Below are 18,122 nucleotides of genomic sequence, written 5' to 3'. Positions count from 1 at the left end.
GAGCTGTGGAAATAAAGACATCCAAAAATGAGAACAAATAGAATATTTGGAGCGTGCTGCAAGGCAGTCAGGTTTGATCAATGATAGGCAGGATTGGGTCAGCTTTCAATTAAAAGAGAAAGAAGAAAAACAAAAACTCATAAGAAACTGGGAGGTGGCCAGGCAGCATTTGGGTATAACTGGCTTTTTTTGTTTAGATACAAGAAAGAAGTAGAAGCGAGGCGTTAGGACATCAGCAGGCTCTGGCCTTTCTACGCAGATGGTTACAGAGGTTTGGCTTCTAGGATTGGTTGCCAGGGAAGTGTGGTCAGACTTCTTTTGTCATAGATTCTGTCCACCATTTGTTCAAATATTCAGGCAGTTGGAGTTGCTTCCAGTCTGGCTGCTGGACTTTGGTATTTCACTGGAAATAGAAGTGTGTTTGTATGTGCGTCTGTTTGTCTGTCTGCAGGTATACTATGAAGCTGAAAGCAGAGTTGGGTGCCAAGTGTCTTCCTCGGTCATTCTTGGATTTTTGTTTTTGTTTTTTGAAACCGAGTGTCTCACTGAACGTTGGCCTATCCAGTTTAGTCCTGTTAGCCATTGAGTCCCCCAGACCCTCCTGTTCTTTATCTCCTGACGCTAGGATTACAAGTGTGTGCCACCTCACCTGTTGTTGTTGTTGGTTGCTTGGTTGGTTTTGTTTTAGGGGTGATGAGGATCCAACAGGAGTCCTCAGCCTACATAGCAAGCATACTATCAACTGAGCCATCTCCCAAACCTTAGGTATAACTCTTGAACCATGAAAGGTTAGAGCTAAATATAATTTCTAGAGCAGCCATTAAAAGGGTGGACTTGTAATCACAGGCACTAAAATAGCATACTTGAAAGTATTTCAGTAATCTTTAACAAAAAGCTAAACAAACAGAACAACAACAAAAGGCACCTTTAACTCAGCAGTGTCACTAACAACACTAAAGGGTCTCAACTCCAGAAGACCAGGGCCTCAAAAGTCAGGACAGCGGGCCGGAGAGATTGCTCAGTGGTTAGAGCACTGACTGCTCTTCCTGAGGTCCTGAGTTCAATTCCCAGCAACCACATGGTGGCTCACAACCATCTGTAATGGGATCTGATGCCCTCTTCTGGGGTGTCTGAAGACAGCGACAGTGTACTCACATATAAATAAATAAATCTTTTTTAAAAAAAAAGGTCAGGACAGCAAATATTTTAGGCGTCCAGGCCCTAAACTCTGTGCACTTGGAACGAGTCACAGATAGCACGCAGATGAATAGTATGGCTGTGTCCCTAAACTTCACAGCAACCAATGGTGCTCAGGCACAGCCTCAGCCTGCACCCTACTGCCTTCCCTGTGGAGTTCCTTATACTTGTGCTAACTTCGTTCTGGCCACAGATTATTTCTGAATCTGTAAACTACATCCAAAAGCAGCCATCTGATGGGAATTTGGGTTCCTAATCTACAGGATGCTAACCCGTCACAGCCTCTTGGGCCCACTAAGCTAGACTTGGGCTTTGACCCCTGATCCTCTTGCTGAAGAAGAGAAGGCATTCCTCCAACACTAAGCAGACCCTGTCTAAGGTGAACTGTCCACAGGTAGAAAGCAGCCTGCAAGTGGTGATATAGCTGCCTGCAGGGCGTAGGTGGTATGGTGTGGGATGGAATAAACGGAGCACATCTCCACCTCATCATGGGGACCTGTGCTAGATCAGAATACCTGAAGATAATCGCAATTTTAGCTTAACAGTTATGGAATCAAGACATGATTACAGAGTCTAGAGTCTACTCTCAGGCTCTAGAGATTGCAAGGTCTGGCAAAGAAGGGTGAACTTGGAGCTGAAAGCCAATAGATGATAATGCTACGTAAAATGCTTTTATTTTTTCCCATGTAGTCTGTACCTTGTACACATGCATTCACATCATGGTACTTCACTGTTGAGATGAGTTGACCAAGAATTATAGAAGACATTGTGACACAATAAACGTTAGGGCTCAAATGATCTATAGTAATCAAATGATAAGAGCATTATATTATTTTTTCCCTAGCTATTTACATTTCCTTATAAAGGTAATTTTTTTCCTTCCCTCGGGATTCTTTGAGGCACTCACAAATGTGTACTATACACAATATCTGCATGAAATATCTCATTTCTTGCAAATCTCTAATGAGTAGGCAAGACAGTATTAACTGTTGCACACAAGAGGTGAACACAAACTAGTTGTTTTAACTACCCTGAAATTGTATTAAGCATATCACAGAATGATACTCCACAATAGGAAATTTATTATTCATGTAGGATCTCTCACGTTTATTCCACCGTGTCAAAGTCACTAGCATAGGTCAGGGGTCTCAATACCAATGGAAGTCTGTGGTTACAGCCGATAGATTGAGGGAGTCACCCTTGGTAGAATGTGTATTTTGCAAATGCCCATTTCACAGTGTGAAGCACTCTTCCCCTCTGAGATCCCAGTGAGCAGTGACATCAAGTGGCTGTTCCAAGCCCTTCTCCCCCTACCAGGTAGGGAGAAGTCAGGCATGCTGAAAGCTCTTAAGGAATAGCAATCCTAGGATGAGTCATTTTATGGAGATCTCATCTGTTATAAACTTGGAATTCTGAATAGGAAGGAAGTTACATGTATGTTTAACACTTTGCGATGCCAGGAGACTGAACTATGCGTCTGATAGATCACATGTATGTGTGTAAGCACAGCAGGTGCTCAGAAGTAAGGCGGGTCAGCTTCCCCAAGCCTCTTAAATCTCCCATTGCTTCCTGCCTATAATCCCAGCTCCTGAGAAGCTGAGGTAGGAGGACTGCCATGAATTCATGGCCAGCTATGTAACACAAACAGACCCCTTTCTATCTTCCCAGATCATTCTTCACATGAATTCTTTATTATTTTTAAGAATCCTGAGTGGCTCTTAATTAAAGGCTCATTTTTGTGTTCTCCAGCCCTTCTCTGTAGAGATTTTACTCAGCATCTAAATAGACGCTTGTCTCCTCCATTTTGTAGTCATTTAACCTTGGCTGAAGTCATCACAATTCCCCCATGTGATAACACATCCAACTCCTCCATGACTCCTCACTCCCTCTACTCCTTTGCTTCCATTTAATTCTTCCTGTGTTTATTTTGTAGGCCAAGTTAGCCACAAACTTCAGCCTCTGGAGTGAGTACCAGTGTTACAGATGCACACTAGGCAGGCCCCCATTCCTTTAGTGGTTCTTTGACATTGTCAGACAGTTTATTGCTTGACTGCTTTGGTTTTAGTTTGTCATTCAGTCTGACAACCTCTTGAGTATTTTTTTTTTTTTTTTTGGTTCTTTTTTTCGGAGCTGGGGACCGAACCCAGGGCCTTGCGCTTCCTAGGTAAGCGCTCTACCACTGAGCTAAATCCCCAGCCCCCTCTTGAGTATTTTTGATGCTTTACATACTGGTTGATGCAAAACAAAACTAGCCAGAAACCGAAATGGTGGCTCTCTCCTTATAATCTGATCTGAAGCAAGAGAGCCAGCTTGTGCTGCAGTTTAAGGCCTGTCTCAAAACAAACAATGGCTACAGACATGACTCGGCAGTTCAAAGCACCAGCTTCGTTCCCCCAGAGGACCTGTATTTGATTCCCAGGACCCACAACCATCTGTAACTCCAGTTCCAGGGTACTTGACTATCTTCTGACTTTTGTGGCCACTGTGCACACATGCTAAAGACAAGCATGCAGGCAAAATAACTATACATACAGGATAAGATTTTTAAATTAAGAACTGAGACTGGAGAGCGGGCTCACAGGTTAAGAACACACTGCTCGGTGGGGATTTAGCTCAGTGGTAGAGCGCTTGCCTACCAACCTCAAGGCCCTGGGTTCAGTCCCCAGCTCCGGAAAAAAAGAAAAAAAGAAAAAAAAAAAAACAAACCTAAAAATAAATACAAAACTAAGAACACACTGCTCTTGCAGAAGACCCAAGTTCAGTCTCTACCATGCAGCGATTTCCAGCCTCCTGCAACTCCAGCCGTGAGGGAAGCCTTGGCTTCTGCTGGCACCTGCACTCAGATGCACATTCCAACACACGTAAACTCAGACACATAACTGAAAATAAAAAAGTTTAAAAAGAAAACAAACCTGGTATCGTGTATTACAGCAGATCCTGGGGTTATGATTAAGTCCTAAAACGGCAATGCTGTGTTGCAGGATAACCGAAGGACACGAGAGTCTGTAGTCAAAGACAGGCCTTGAACTTGTGATCCTTCTGCCTCAGACTTCCCAGTAGCTTGAAGGTCTCTGCCACCATGCCCATGTCACAAAATTGATTAAAAAAAAAAAGTAATCTTATGTTGCTGTAGCCTCCACGAGGCTCCTGTGTTTGAACTCTTGGTCTCCACCTGGTGGCTGTGGTTTGGGAGGCTGTGAGACTGAGGGGGCCGTCTCACTAGAGGATACTAGAGGAAGTGAATCACTAAAAGCAGGCTTCTGAGTTCGTTTTTGTTTTTTGTTTTTTTAGTCATTCCATTTGTTTACATCTCAAGTGGTATCGCACTTCCCTCCACCCCAAGCTTTGAGGTTTTTATAGCCTGGCTTACCCCCCACCCCCACCACATACACACATACACACATTTACGGATGGCATCCCTTTTTTTCTATAAGCCAAAATGAACTTTTCCTCACTTAAACCACTTCCAGTCATGCATTTGGTCACAGCTAAGAGAAGAGTAATATATTCTGACTATAGACTTCCCCCACAGGTTCATGTTTGCAGTGTTTTAGGTGTAGTGGTAGCTGGCTACACCATTTTGGCTCCCGGCTGGTCACACAAACGCATCTGCCCGGGAGCTATCTGGATTCACAAATAAAAGACACACACACACACACACACACACACACACACACACACACACGTTAATTTTAATATGTTTTGTCTTTGCTGCCAAGGTGCTTTTGGGGGCTGTTCCTCACCTACATTTCGGATGATTTTCCTTCTGCAGCTCTAAATCTGATCCGTCTCCCTCCGGATGAATGGTGGTGATTCTCCTCCCAGATCCCAGCCTGAGCAATAAAGGTTCTGCCCCACTCCCTCTCTGTCTAGCCATTGACCGTTGCCTCTTTATTGATTGATCAAAAAACCAATCGGGGGCAAGGACCTTCAGTGTTTGGACACGAAGTTTCCAGGTTTTGGGGGCTGGGATAATTCAAAGCATTAGAACCAATCTCAGTATTTAGGTCCCCAGCGGACAGTGCTTTTTGGGAGGTGCTGTAGATGTTAGGAAGTGGGGCTTAACTGGAAAAGCCAGCTCTTGGGGCTGACCCTGTGAAAGTTTTGCCTAATTCCTAGTTCCTCCCCCCTCCCTCCTTCCCTCCCTCTTTCTGCTCCTTGTCTGTGAGTTGAGCAGCCTCTGACATAAGCTGTCACTGGTATGATGCTCTGCCTTACCAAGGATCCAGGATCAACAGACTCAAGGGCTTGAGATCTCCAAAGCTCGAGTCTAAACAATCCTCTGTTAGCTAGTGGTCTTCAGTATTGGTGACACGAACAGAAAACATGACTTGTACAACTGGCAAGGTAAACTGCCCGTTCTCGGTCTGTGGTCACCCCATTCTTGGTAGCTCAAAACTACGTCTTGTTGAGTCTACATCATGTTTGAGTATTTTTACTAGTAGTTTCTTTCTGGAGCTTGGTAATACATCATAATTGTAAAATCAGAATTGTTCACTGTGGCTTACAATGAGGATCTACCAGCTTTCAGTGTTCCCTACAGGGGGCTCTTCTCAGAAGTTTTCACTTCTCCTCAGGTATTTCAACATTTTGAAAAATATGTTCATACTTTTTACGTTTCATTGGCCCTTGCCATAGGAACCAGTGTTAGGCCTTTGCACGCCATCCCGTCTATGCCCAGCCCCTATACTTACACCCACCTCTGCTTCTCACCACACCTGGTCTCTCCAGGGTTCAGAGTTTGCCGTCTTGATGCTAAAACAGTACTCAGGATTCTTTTTCATTTTTGTATAATGACAGAAAGTAATCTTTAGATCATTGTAATTCTGTGGCTGCCATTTACACCTGGACTTTGTAGGTTCTGTGTATCTGTAATTTACTCATCTCCAGTTCCTCTAACCATACTGAAAATCCCCAACCTGTTAAGAGGTGATGGTATTGTGTCACCACATTGCCTTCTTGTCCAGCCTCCTTCCACCTCCAGGTAATCTGGTTCTCCCCCTCCCCTCTCTGCTCCCTCTCCCCCGCCCTGTGGCTGGCTTGGTCTGGGCTTTTTCTCTACTCTGGGAATCCCCATTTGTCTCTCCTCCGTGTGCTCCCTCTTTCCAGCTATTCTTTGTTGGTCTACACTCCTTTTCTGCTTAGGTGCAGCACGCCCCTGATACCCTCCCAGAAAGGGAGCATGGAGTAGAGACTTCCATGACTTACATGTGTAAAACACATTTTTGCTTTATTCTTGTGTGTGGTGAATATCATCACTGGGTATAGAATTTTAGCTTGAAAATAATTTCCTTGTTGAATTCTAAAAGTATTACTGTTGTCTTTTAGCTTCAGATGTTGCACTACAAGTTATCACATACTGTTCAAATTACTGGTCATATAACATATGAACCAGGTGTTTTCTGTGGAGAATATTTTGTATTCTTTTATATTCTGGACCTCTGTTATGTGTCTGCATAATGATTTATTTCCTTGAAGAAAACTAATGAGCCAAGCTGACAGTCTGCTTTAAAGAACTCTCATTCTCTGATGATCTCTGATCCTCTGACTTTCCTGTGTTTGTGTCTTCAAATTTCTATTTCTTTAAAAATTCACTTTATGGGGTTGAGGATTTAGCTCAGTGGTAGAGCGCTTGCCTAGGAAGCGCAAGGCCCTGGGTTCGGTCCCCAGCTCCAAAAAAAAAGAACCAAAAAAAAAAAAAATCACTTTATGAAGAAGGATGTTAGTACTTGTAAGGCCTGTCTCTGTCTGTTGGAAAGGCTGTCACTCCTTCATACATACCCAGCGACAGCTGGAATAGAACACTGGCTTCAAGTTTAGTCCTCTCGGGGCTTACAGGTTTTGTTCTGTTTGCTCCTCTCTAGGAAACCTAGTTTTCTCTCAGCAAGCAGGAGATGCTCAAAGTGTCCCCCACACTGAGAGAGGCCTCTTGCCTTTCAGGAGAAAGATCCTCAGTGCTGACTTCATCTTCTCTAAATGATGGAAAATGAAGTCCCTTCCCCTCATCCCACTCTTGCTTTTCCATTACAAGAGTCTATAATTTTCTTTCACTCTTTAACATATGTGTCCCAATTGCTAGAGTGCTCTTTAGAACGAGGGTGGTGGCACACAATTGTAATCCTAGCACCTCAGAGGCAGAGGCAGAGGAATCAGAAGTTTGAGTCTGTCCTCAACTAAATAGTGGGTTTGAGGACAGTTTGAGTTACATGAGACCTTGTCTCAGGACTTGTCGCAAGAGGAAAGATACATTTAAAGTCACCGAGTTGAGATTGCCCCCCCCCCCCCATCTATGTTATCCACGTAATTGACGAGGGAAGGAAGAGAAGGAAGCTTGTATCTCTCACCTAAAAGTTGCATATCTCTTTCCTTACACTGAACTGCTTACTAACGCTTCAGAGTGGCAAACCGAACATCCTGGAGCTACAGGTATTGTGAGCCATCCTCCCTGGCTGCTGAGAACCAAACTCCAGTCCTCTGCAAGAGTGATGAGCACATTTTTAACTGCCGAGCCAACTCCCAAATTTAAAGGTTTTTGTTAAAATTGATTTTCCATGAAAATGCCTTTGGCAATTGAATGAAACTATAATCAGAAATACCATCAGGAGACACTTGCTGCCCCTTTAAACTTGTTGTTGGCAATCGGTTGTTACATGATCAGCACCAAAAAATATGCATTTTAGTTAGCTGTCCTAGTGAATAATTATGTTATTCGATTCTCACCAAAGGTATTATACCACTTAAATATTGATTCAATTCTTCAAAGAAAATATCCTCATTTAAAACCAGCTTCAAAACAAAACCAGGCTGAGGCCTAAAATGTAGTCTTGGGCACGGTCATGGTAATCTTCACCAAAGTCGAGTCCCAGATGAGGAGCTGGACAGATGCCTGCAGATGCCTGAGAAACAGCTTGCCGTCCTAAGCCTATGAGCACACCATGCCTCTTAGCCACACAGTTATCTGCCAGCCAAGGGCAAAGCTAATATGTTGTTGCCTATGTAGAGATCATAACATCTGCAGGAAAATCTGTTTCCTACCCTCTGTGCCTCTGCCTCAATGTGCTATAGGAAAAAAATTAGTAAGAACCTTTACCTGAACATGAAGTCAGACATTAAAAGATTGTCTTCAGCCTCTAAACGCTGGGAAATCGTAGGTATGGATGATGATAGAATTTTTATCCTTAAAGCAATTGGCTCGTTCATTGATGCCAAAATTTCAGGACAATCGTAACTTGTTAAGGAATTCCTATTCATCTAGCATGGATATTTGATCTTTTCAGCTAACCAAAAAAGTTTTTTTTTTCTTCTTTAAAAATGTTTTTAGCATGGGTATTGGCTTTTCATTATAAAACATCTTTTGAAATTTTAACATCTTTCCTTGTGGAAAATTATTTGCGATGATTTACTGGAAATAAGTCTAGAACTTACAAAGGTAGTAAAGAGCACAGCAGCTTCATGTGTGAGAGCTCACATATATGTATTATTTTAAGTGAGAAATAAGCTCTTAAGTATTGGTAGTCCTGAATCCTAGCAGTTGGGAGGCAGAAATAGGCAGATCTCTGAGTTTGATGCCAGCCTGATCTACTGAACAAGTTTCAGGATGGCAAAGGCTACACAAAGAAACCCTGTCTTGCCATGCCCCCCCACCCAAAGCAATAGACACAGAATAGCAGTGCATGGTGGCACACACCTTCAGTCACAACATTCAGGAGGCAGAGGCAGGCAGATGTCTGCATAGTGAGCCCCAGGCTATAGAATGAGAACCTGTCTTTAAATTTTAAAAGCGGGAGGGAGGGAGGGAGAGAGAGAGAGAGAGAGAACTGGAGCACATGGTAGTGATTCTAGTACAGACCAAATGTAAGGTCAAAATCTATAAGTCACAGGAGCTTTTACTATGGGTCCTTAACTCATTAAAAATAAAAGCAAAGAGACTGTGGTCTATCTTGAGAACCATCCCCAAGTTTTCTTTCTTGGTGGCAAAGTGTAGCAATGGCAAGTGTCCTGGTCCTTAGTGCAGCTTTTGGAGGCCTCTGAAGCTTGGAACTTATCTTGTCGATACTCAGCCCATTCACATGCGTGCTCCGAAGTAGCTCCCAGGCGCTCTATATAAAAATGAATCGGTGCACATCTGGACATGAGCACTGCTCTGCCCGACGCACTTTTTTCCAGGTTCCTTGGCATCGAGGATTCCCGATGGCTTGCCAGCGAAGAGTCTGATTTCTGAAACGATATTGGAGAAGTGTAGGTTCTACTAAAATCAAGCCAGAGGACATTCTATTCTACATGAATGGAACTTATTCAAGAGTTAGTGCTCTTTAATCTGTGTGCGCATGACTGTTTCGTCTCACGTCAGTAAGTACACTGTATGCATATGTGGTAAAGAGGGTGCTTGGTCCTGGAGCTGGGTGGTTAGCCTCTACGTGGCTGCTAGGAACTGAGTCTAGGTCCTCTGCAAGAGCAGCCCATGCTCTCAACTGCTGAGTCTTCTCCCTAACCACTGTTGTTAAAACTGACACAAGCTAGAGCCATTCAGGAAGAGGGAGCCTCAACTAAGAAAAAGATCCCACCAGATGGGTCAGTGGGCCAGCCTGTGGTATATTTTTTAAGATTGACGCTTGAGAGGAGAGGGGTCAGTTCCTGGTGGGCGGTACCCTCCCTAAGTTGATGGTCCTGGGTGCTGTAAGAAAGGCTAAGCAAGCCAAGGGTCAAAACAAGTAAGCTATATTCCTCCATGGTCTCTGCTCCAGTCCCTGCCTGAGGGTTCCTGCCCTGGCCTCCCTAAGTGACTGACTTAATAAGGTTAAAAAACGCCTTACTTCGCAAGTTGCTTTTGATCATGATATTTTATCACAGCAATAGAACCATAACTAATATAGACACAGTTTCAAAGTTTATTAAAAGTCTGTTTTAAATTATTTATCCATTTTTTAAAATTTTACATGTATGAATATTTTGCCCAAATGTATGTCTGTGGGGGCCAGAAGAGAGCATTGAATCCCCCTGGAACTGGGGTTAGCTGCTGTGTGTGTGCTGGGAATCAAACCCAGGTTCTCTGGGTGCTTTGAGTATCTAGTGCTGTTAACTAAAGAACATCTCTAGCCCCCCACACCTTCTTTATAGTCAGGAAGAAGACTTATTTTTCCTGGGTTCTGTCAATATAAGTCACAAATTGATCCCTGTGTAAGAATCCTTGTTCAGCATTGTTGCTAGCCTTCACGTCCGTTTCTCTCAGGAGGACATAGGTTCTACAGTGCTGGTTTGTGCAGGGTTAAGTCAGGAGTCTAACCAGAAGACCACTTTCATCTATTTCCAACTCTCTGATTTCATAATGAAAAATAGAAACAAAGCCAGAGAATTAAAAATATTATTCATTAAGTCATTCATATAGCAACCAGGGTTTAAGTGCTTGCTTTATTGGCTACAAATTGAATTATAAATTCATTTAAAGTCAAAATAGAGATGAGGTATTCAGAAAAACATTAAATCCAAATATTAGGTTTCGTTTGATATGAATTCCTTGCCCACTTTATTGCTCATATGGTGAGCTCAATAGAGGTGGCTAGGCACAGGTGACTAATAACAGGAACGGAATTATTAAATATTAAAACACGATGGCAATAATGGTTAACTGGGAAGGCCAGTCTTTTACTTGTAATCTGGTTTTACCAGTTGCACCTGACATGTTGGAAACCTTTATGTGTGTGTGGCTAAATTGGTCCTCGTCCAAAGCTGTTCCAGGTAGCTGTTCCTCTAGCTAGCATTAGTAGCATTAGTAGGTCTAACCAAAAGTGAGTGCAGGGCTGGGAGAGGCTTGCAAGGAAACACCGTGACAGCAACTCTGCTCTCAGACACCCACCTCACACATTACTGGGTATGAATCACCTGGGCAGGGCTAGCACAGTGTGGCCACTTATTTGCCTGCCCCCTCTTTTTGAATGGACTTGGGAGTTAAGGACGAATGATAGGGTTTTGGTTTTTTGTTTTTTTTGTTTTTTTTTGTAAGATTTTATTGATTTTAATTATGTAATATGTGTGTGGGTCTGTCTGTTTAGGAACGCAAAAAAGCCAGAACGAGATAGCAGTAGTTGTGAGCTACCAGACCTGGGTGCTGAGAAGTGAACCTGGGTCCTCTGCCAAGGCAGCGTATGCTCTTAACTGCTGAGCCAGCTCTCTGGCCCAAACTTCTATGTTCTGAAGAATCAGAGAAGGCAGGTGTAGTAGCCTGTGGTATTTATGAAGCTGACTCTGGAGGTTTGCCCTGAGTTCCAGGGTACCCTGACCTATGTAGTAAGACCCAGGCTATCCTTACATAGACTAGGATGGTGCATCAAATAGCAACAAAGAGTTAAAGAAAAATCCAAAGAACAATATTTCATGACACGTGAAAGTCACATGTCTTTAGTTAGGGTTTTACTGCTGTGAAGAGACACTGCGATCAAGGCAATTCTTTTAAGGACAGCATTTAATTGGGGCTGGCTCACAGGTCCAGAGGTTCAGTCCAGTATCATCAAGGCAGGAGCATGGCAGCGTCCAGGCAGGCATGGTGCAGGAGGAGCTGAGAGTCCTACATCCTCATCTGAAGGCCGCTAGATGATTGGCTTCCAGGCAGCTAGGATGAGGGTCACACACACAGTGACACACCTACTCCAGCAAGGACACACCTTCTAAGAGTGCCACTCCCTGGCTGGGCATATACAAAATGTCGGATTCCACTCCCTGTCCCCCAGAGGCTTGTTCAAATATGATTCTATGGGGGCCATACCTAAGCATAGCATAATGCAAAACACATTAAGTCCAACTTCAAGTGTTCCCATAGCCTACAGCAGTATCAACAATGTTAAGAGTCCTAAGTTCAAAGTCTCTTCCAAGTTTCATCGGATCAGTTAACTGTAATTCCCAAAGCAAGACAGGAACCCAGCTGGGCAAACTCCAAACTCTGCATCTCCACGTCTGATTTCAAGGCGGTCTTCAGATCTCCAAGTCCTTTTTCATCTTTGTTGACTGCAACAAACTTCTTTCTCCTGGTCTGATTCCACTCTGTTAGCAGCTTTTCCCAGCAGATAGCCCACGGCTCTGGCATCTTGAACATCTTGAGGTCTCCAAGACAGCTTCAGTGTTACAGCTTCTTGTTTCAATGTCTGGGATCCACACCTGATCTTCTGGGCTCCTCCAAAGGACTGGTGTCACTTCTCCAACTCTGCCCTCTGCAGTACTCTAAGCTCAGGCTGATCCCCTCCACTGCTGCTGCTGTTCTTGGTGATCATCCCAATGCGCTGGGATCTTCCACTACAACTAGGCCTCACCAATAGCCTCTCATAGGCTCTCTTCATGGTGCCAAGCCTCAAATCCTTTGCATGAATCTCCTTCAGTCCTGGGCCATCAACTGCAACTGAGGCTTCACCTTCATCATGGCCTTCCATGGCCTCTCACAGTGCCAAGCTGTTCTTCATGACCCCTTCATGCCTTCAAAACCAGTACCACCTGGGTGACTCTTACACACTACCAACCAATGCTGAAGTGCGAGGTACAAACATGGCCATCTCTAGAACACAGCTTCTTTGTGCCCTTAGAAAGCACTTCCCAGGGGCTGGGGATTTAGCTCAGTGGTAGAGCGCTTACCTAGGAAGCGCAAGGCCCTGGGTTCGGTCCCCAGCTCCGAAAAAAAGAACCAAAAAAAAAAAAAAAAAAAAGCACTTCCCAGAAGATTTCACCTCAGTGATGCTGGTCTCTTCTTAATCACCACAAATCTCTTAGCTTCAGGTAACCAGCATCAATTGTCCCAGTAGTTCCTTCTGTTCTAGACTCTAAAGCCATGCCAAGTTCTGCTGCTTGCTGGGGCTGGAGCATGGCCCCTTGTTCTATTATCATTATCACCAGCTTTCTGTTTTCCAACTCCTTCACTGTCTAAGCTTGGCTGTCCTGGAACTTGCTCTGTAGACTGACTTTGGACTCAGAGATCTGCATACCTGTGTCCTAAGCACTGGGATTAAAGGTGTGGTCCACCAAGCCTGTATTTAAGTTTTTCTTCAGCTAGAACTTGCTCTGTCCCAGGCTGGTCTGAGATCTGTTTGGCTTTGCCTCCTGGGATTAAAGGCTTGTGCTACCATGCCTGGACCTAAACTTATCTGGGTGGGATCTTGCCCCAAGGTCACTACCCCCTTAATTCAATTTAATATCCTTGATCACAGGATTCAGCTCCATTTTACCTCCTGGTGCCCCTTTAATACTCAAACTATATATTTTATATTTTTCCTTTCCAAACTTGCTATGCTTGTTCAAAATGCTCTTTGTGATGCTTAACCAGAGATCAAAGTCTCTACTGGGGTTTTTTTGTTTTGTTTTGTTTTGTTTTGTTTTGTTGGGTTTTTTTTTTTTTTTTGAGATTTCTTTTGTCAATGTAATTAATACAAATCTCTTAACCTTAGCCTCAACTAAACTTTTCATACAAGGGCAAACATTCTTCACCAAAATCCCACAAAAACAGTCTCTAGTCCTCATACTGAAATTCTCCACTGAAACCTCATGGGCCAGGTCTTCATAGTTCAAATCTCTCTCAGCAACCAAATCTTCCATATTCCTACTAGGATAGTCTCTTAAGCCCCATTTAAAGCATTCCACTGCTTTCCAAATTCAAAGTTCCCAAATCCACAGTCTTCCAAACAAAAGCATGGTCAGACCTACCATGGCAATACCCCAGACAGTACCAACTTCTGTCTTAGGGTTTTACTGCCGTGAAGAGACACCATGACCAAGGCAACTCTTTTAAGGACAACATTTAATTGGGACTGGCCTATAGGTTCAGAGATTCAGTCCAGTATCAGCAAGGTGGGAGCATGGCAGCGTCCAGGCAGACATGGTGCAGGGGGAGTTGAGAGTTCTACATCTTCATCTGAAGGCCACTAGAAGAAGACTGGCTTCCAGGCAGCTAGGGTGAGGGTCTTAAAGCCCACACCCACAGTGACACACCTAGTCCAACAGGGCCACACCTCCTAATAGTGCCACTTCCTGGGCCAAGCATATGCAAACCATCATACCATCCAGAACTTTTATTTTGGTGCTTGCAAATAAAGTTTGGTTAGAACAAAGCCAAGGTTTAAATACTATCAGAAGCTGCTTTGATTAAGGCCAATGTCAGAGTTAGTAGTTAGGAAAAAGAGTATAGTGAATGAAAAACCAAAAATAACTGCTTTCTGACATGTTATAGAAAATTTTTTTAGGTCCTAACCTAAGAGTGTACTAAAACTCTGGTTCTCTAGGGCCAAGCGCATAGCATCTTTAGTCTCCAACCCAAGAGATTCAGAATCAAGCGTCCTATAGTACCTTTGGAGTGATCAGATTTTCGATAGTCTTTGGAGAGCATCTGAAATGAGCCCAAATAACCAAGCTGGTTTGTGTATTTCTGGTCAAGAGAGCCTCTGAGTCCCGAGGTGAGAACCAAAGCCCTGGATCTGAGTTCCTGGACAGGTCCTCTTTGCTGCCCACAACCTGCATTGATGTGCTAGCTACTGCTCAGCTCTTTACGACCTAAAAGGGCAGATCCTCAGGGTAAGCAGAAAGCTAGGTCAGTTGTCCTTCCTTACCCATCAGAGTCCAGACCATCTCCAGAGCAGCGCAGGCTCACGGAGTTCATAGCTGGAGGCTGGCAGTCCACACACACTGTGTATCCCTCACGGAGGTACTGCATCCACCGAGTCAGCGGACGGCTGTCCAGAGCACAGTGGGCAGTCAAGGATTCAGTCTTGAACTCCATACAGTATCTGTAGCAAAAGAAGTCAAGAGGCCACTTACTGTACTCAGAAGTGGCCCAACACTGTAGGAAGTCTTAAGGAGCCACGTCACCCTCACGTAGTAAATATCACTCATTCCTTACTTTTATGGCAAGGCTTCTCTACGGCTCAAGCTTACCTTGTGGCAATTCTCTTGCCTTAGTCTAAGTGCTGGCATTACAAATGTGTCACAGTGCCCAACATGTGTGTATGCATGCATGCATGGATACATACATATACGCATACATACATACATACATACATACATACATACATACATACATGAAATTGAGGTCAGGGCTCACATGATTCAAATTAGCCTCAAACTCAGCAGTGTAGCTGGCCCTGAACTCCTCCTGATCCTCTTAACTCCACCCCACTCCAAATTCTAGGATTACAAGTATGTCATGACCTTTTCAACTAAATATTATAATTTTTGAGAATAAAAGTATCTATTAATGGGCTGGAGAGATGGCTGACTGGTTAAGAGCACTGACTGCTCTTCCAGAGGTCCTGAGTTCAATTCCCAGCAACCACATGGTGGCTCACAACCATCTGTAATGAGATCTGACACCCTCTTCTGGTGTGTCTGAAGACAGTGTACTCATATATAATAAATAAATCTTTAAAAAAAATCTATTAATGAAAATCACCAGTAGGCAGCCTGGGAGCTGGTCACGTGGTTGTTAGGTCCCTGATGGAAGAAGCGTGGCCAGGTGAGGATGGAGGTGCCTTCCAGCTGGTGCCTTCCAGCTGGTGCCTTCCAGCTGGTGCCTTCCAGCTGGTGCCTTCCAGCTGGTGCCTTCCAGCTGGTGCACGACGCGCCAGTGGGAAGCCTCAGAACGAACGTGTGTGTGCAACTTTCAAATTCTCAAAAGAGTTTAGGAAGACTCCGAAACTGCTGGGTGTGCTGGTGCATTCCTGTAATCCCAGCATTCAGGAGGCAGAGGTGAATGGATCTCTGTGTGTGTTCAAGGCCAGCCTGGCCTGCATATTGGGTTCCAGAACAGCTGGACAATTTTGCCTGTCTGAAAAGACTCTCAGGGGAGCGCCAATGCATAACACTTCATAACTACAGCAGCATAAAACCAGGAAGAAAAGTACTCTCCAAATTCACGGTGGACTCATGTTTCACCCAAAGTCAATGGGCAAGCATGAGAAAACAAAGTCAGAACAAATTCACTCTTTCTGAAAGACCAGGAAAGAGTTCAATTCCCAGCAACCACATGGTGGCTCACAACCATCTGTAAAGAGATCTGATGCCCTCTTCTGAAGACAGCTACAGTGTACTTACATATAATAAATGAATAAATCTTTTAAAAAAAAAAAAAAAAAAGAAAGACCAGGAAAACCAGGCATGGTGGCCCCGCCTTTAGTCCCAGCACTCTGGAGGCAGAGGCAGGTGAACCTCTCAGTTCCAAGCCACTCACTACAGAATGAGTTACAGGAAAGCCAGGGCAAAGCAAGGAAACCCTGTCTCTGAAAACCAGAGGTGGGGGAGGGAAGGAGGGAAAGAAGAACGCAAGGGAGGGAGGGGGAGGGAGGGAGAGGGAGGGAGAGGAAGAACATAACAGTAATTTTAAGGCAACAAATTACCCAGCATCCTCAGTATGTGTAGGCCACTGTGGAGATACAGCTTGTACTATCCTCTTCTTGTTGAAGGCAGAGCTAGTTATGAAGGCAGGAACTAGAAAAGAAAGAATCACATTGTATTTGTCCAGCCAAAATACTCGATAAGGTTTCCCAAACTCTGTTCTCTGCCTGTCTGAGGTCTCTACTTCCAGAGCCAAAGATTTCAGTGGCACTGTATCAAATGAGACTGCTGCAGCATCTTCTGACAAGCTCACTCAGTATTTATATGCATCTAGATAGCTCTGGAGGGAGCAGAAGGTCTCTGGGGAGCACATTGGCCTCTGGGCATGAACATGTAAAGGAAGGGGCGGGCCCAAGAAGGGGAGGGGCCAAAAAGAAAAGCCTGCAGATATAAAAGGGAGAGGGGCAAGGCAAAGCAAACAGTGGTGGAGACTACAGCCTGAGAAAGTGAAGGAAGAAGAAATAGAGAAGAGGTGAAAAGGCAGCGTAAACAAAGCTCAAGAACAGACACAAGAGAGAGCAGAAGAAAGGGGGAAGGGGGAGAAAAAAGCCGAGGAAATGAGGAAGACCAGAAGAAGCAAGGAGAGAAAACACTGCGGGCATTTCCAAACCTCTTGGGAGTCAGAGCCTGGAAGCTTTGCTCCACCACCGTCCCGGTCGGGCACAATGCCTAGTGTGGCTGCCCAGCACCAGCTACCACTGCCTGTCCCAACAACCCTGGGGAAAGGAAGATTCCTATGGTCCCTTTCCTTATCCCGTTCAAAGGAAAGTAAGCAGCCAGGGGTACTTCCTCTGATCCCTTCCTTTATCTATCTGTTCATCTCTGTTCAGTCGTAAGTCTGCTGAAGTATCTCTCGATAAGCCGCTTGACTTCATGGTGATCACTGTACCCCTAGTACTCTAATACACTCAATAATACATGGTTGTACCATGAGTGATGGGCCATTGAGAAATGGAGTGAAGATGTGGGGTCTCTACCAAGACACACAGGTCCTACATCCTCTGGTCTGCTTTATGCACTGTTCTCTTGGTGTCTGAGGCTGTTAGTTTTAGGACCTCTAAAACATACCAGAACCCTTGGGTGTACTAAGTCCTTAAATAAAATACACTTAAATACCTCCCCTGTTACACTTTTTAAGTGCCGGGATCATATTTAAGACATCACACACGTTAATCACATATTTTACCACTGGGTTACACCCCAACTCCACCCATATGTTTTAACTCAAATTCAAAATACTTAAAATACCCAATGCAGCACAAATCGCTGTTACTTTTTAGCTTCCTAAACTGTGGATTGAAGTCCCAGATAGGATTCCCTAGAATTGAATGTGAAGGTTGTGAAAATTTGGCAAGAACAAAAGGTGTTTGGATGTGCGATGACCAAAAAGTAACTCAAGGTTAGACTTACAGTGAATGGGAGCTGTTTCTGGCAATATGTGCCGACATGCGTCACATGACCTCACCATGGCCTGGATCCTGAAAATGTATGCTTGGCACTGAATTTGTCATCACACCAAGAAGCGCTGGATCAGCCACTGTTTGAGGCTATGGTATATTAAGGTTTTT

General features: G+C 44.2%; 1 protein-coding gene across 1 annotated transcript in view; it reads right to left on the bottom strand.

Annotated features, from left to right (window-relative positions):
- Window positions 1-8,729: 8,729 nt before the first annotated feature.
- Sbspon (somatomedin B and thrombospondin, type 1 domain containing) overlaps window positions 8,730-18,122 on the bottom strand; it is a 30,466-nt gene continuing 21,073 nt past the window's right edge. Inside the window, 3 exon segments of the mRNA NM_001399482.1 lie at window positions 8,730-9,414; window positions 14,775-14,951; window positions 16,557-16,647. Coding sequence (NP_001386411.1) covers window positions 9,297-9,414; window positions 14,775-14,951; window positions 16,557-16,647 — 386 coding nt within the window. The 3' untranslated portion in view covers window positions 8,730-9,296.

This window comes from Rattus norvegicus, chromosome 5 (assembly GCF_021556685.1).
Source record: "Rattus norvegicus strain SHRSP/BbbUtx chromosome 5, alternate assembly SHRSP_T2T, whole genome shotgun sequence".
In the NCBI taxonomy this organism is placed as follows: Eukaryota; Metazoa; Chordata; class Mammalia; order Rodentia; family Muridae; genus Rattus; species Rattus norvegicus.
This window is presented reverse-complemented; position numbering and strand designations above follow the sequence as displayed.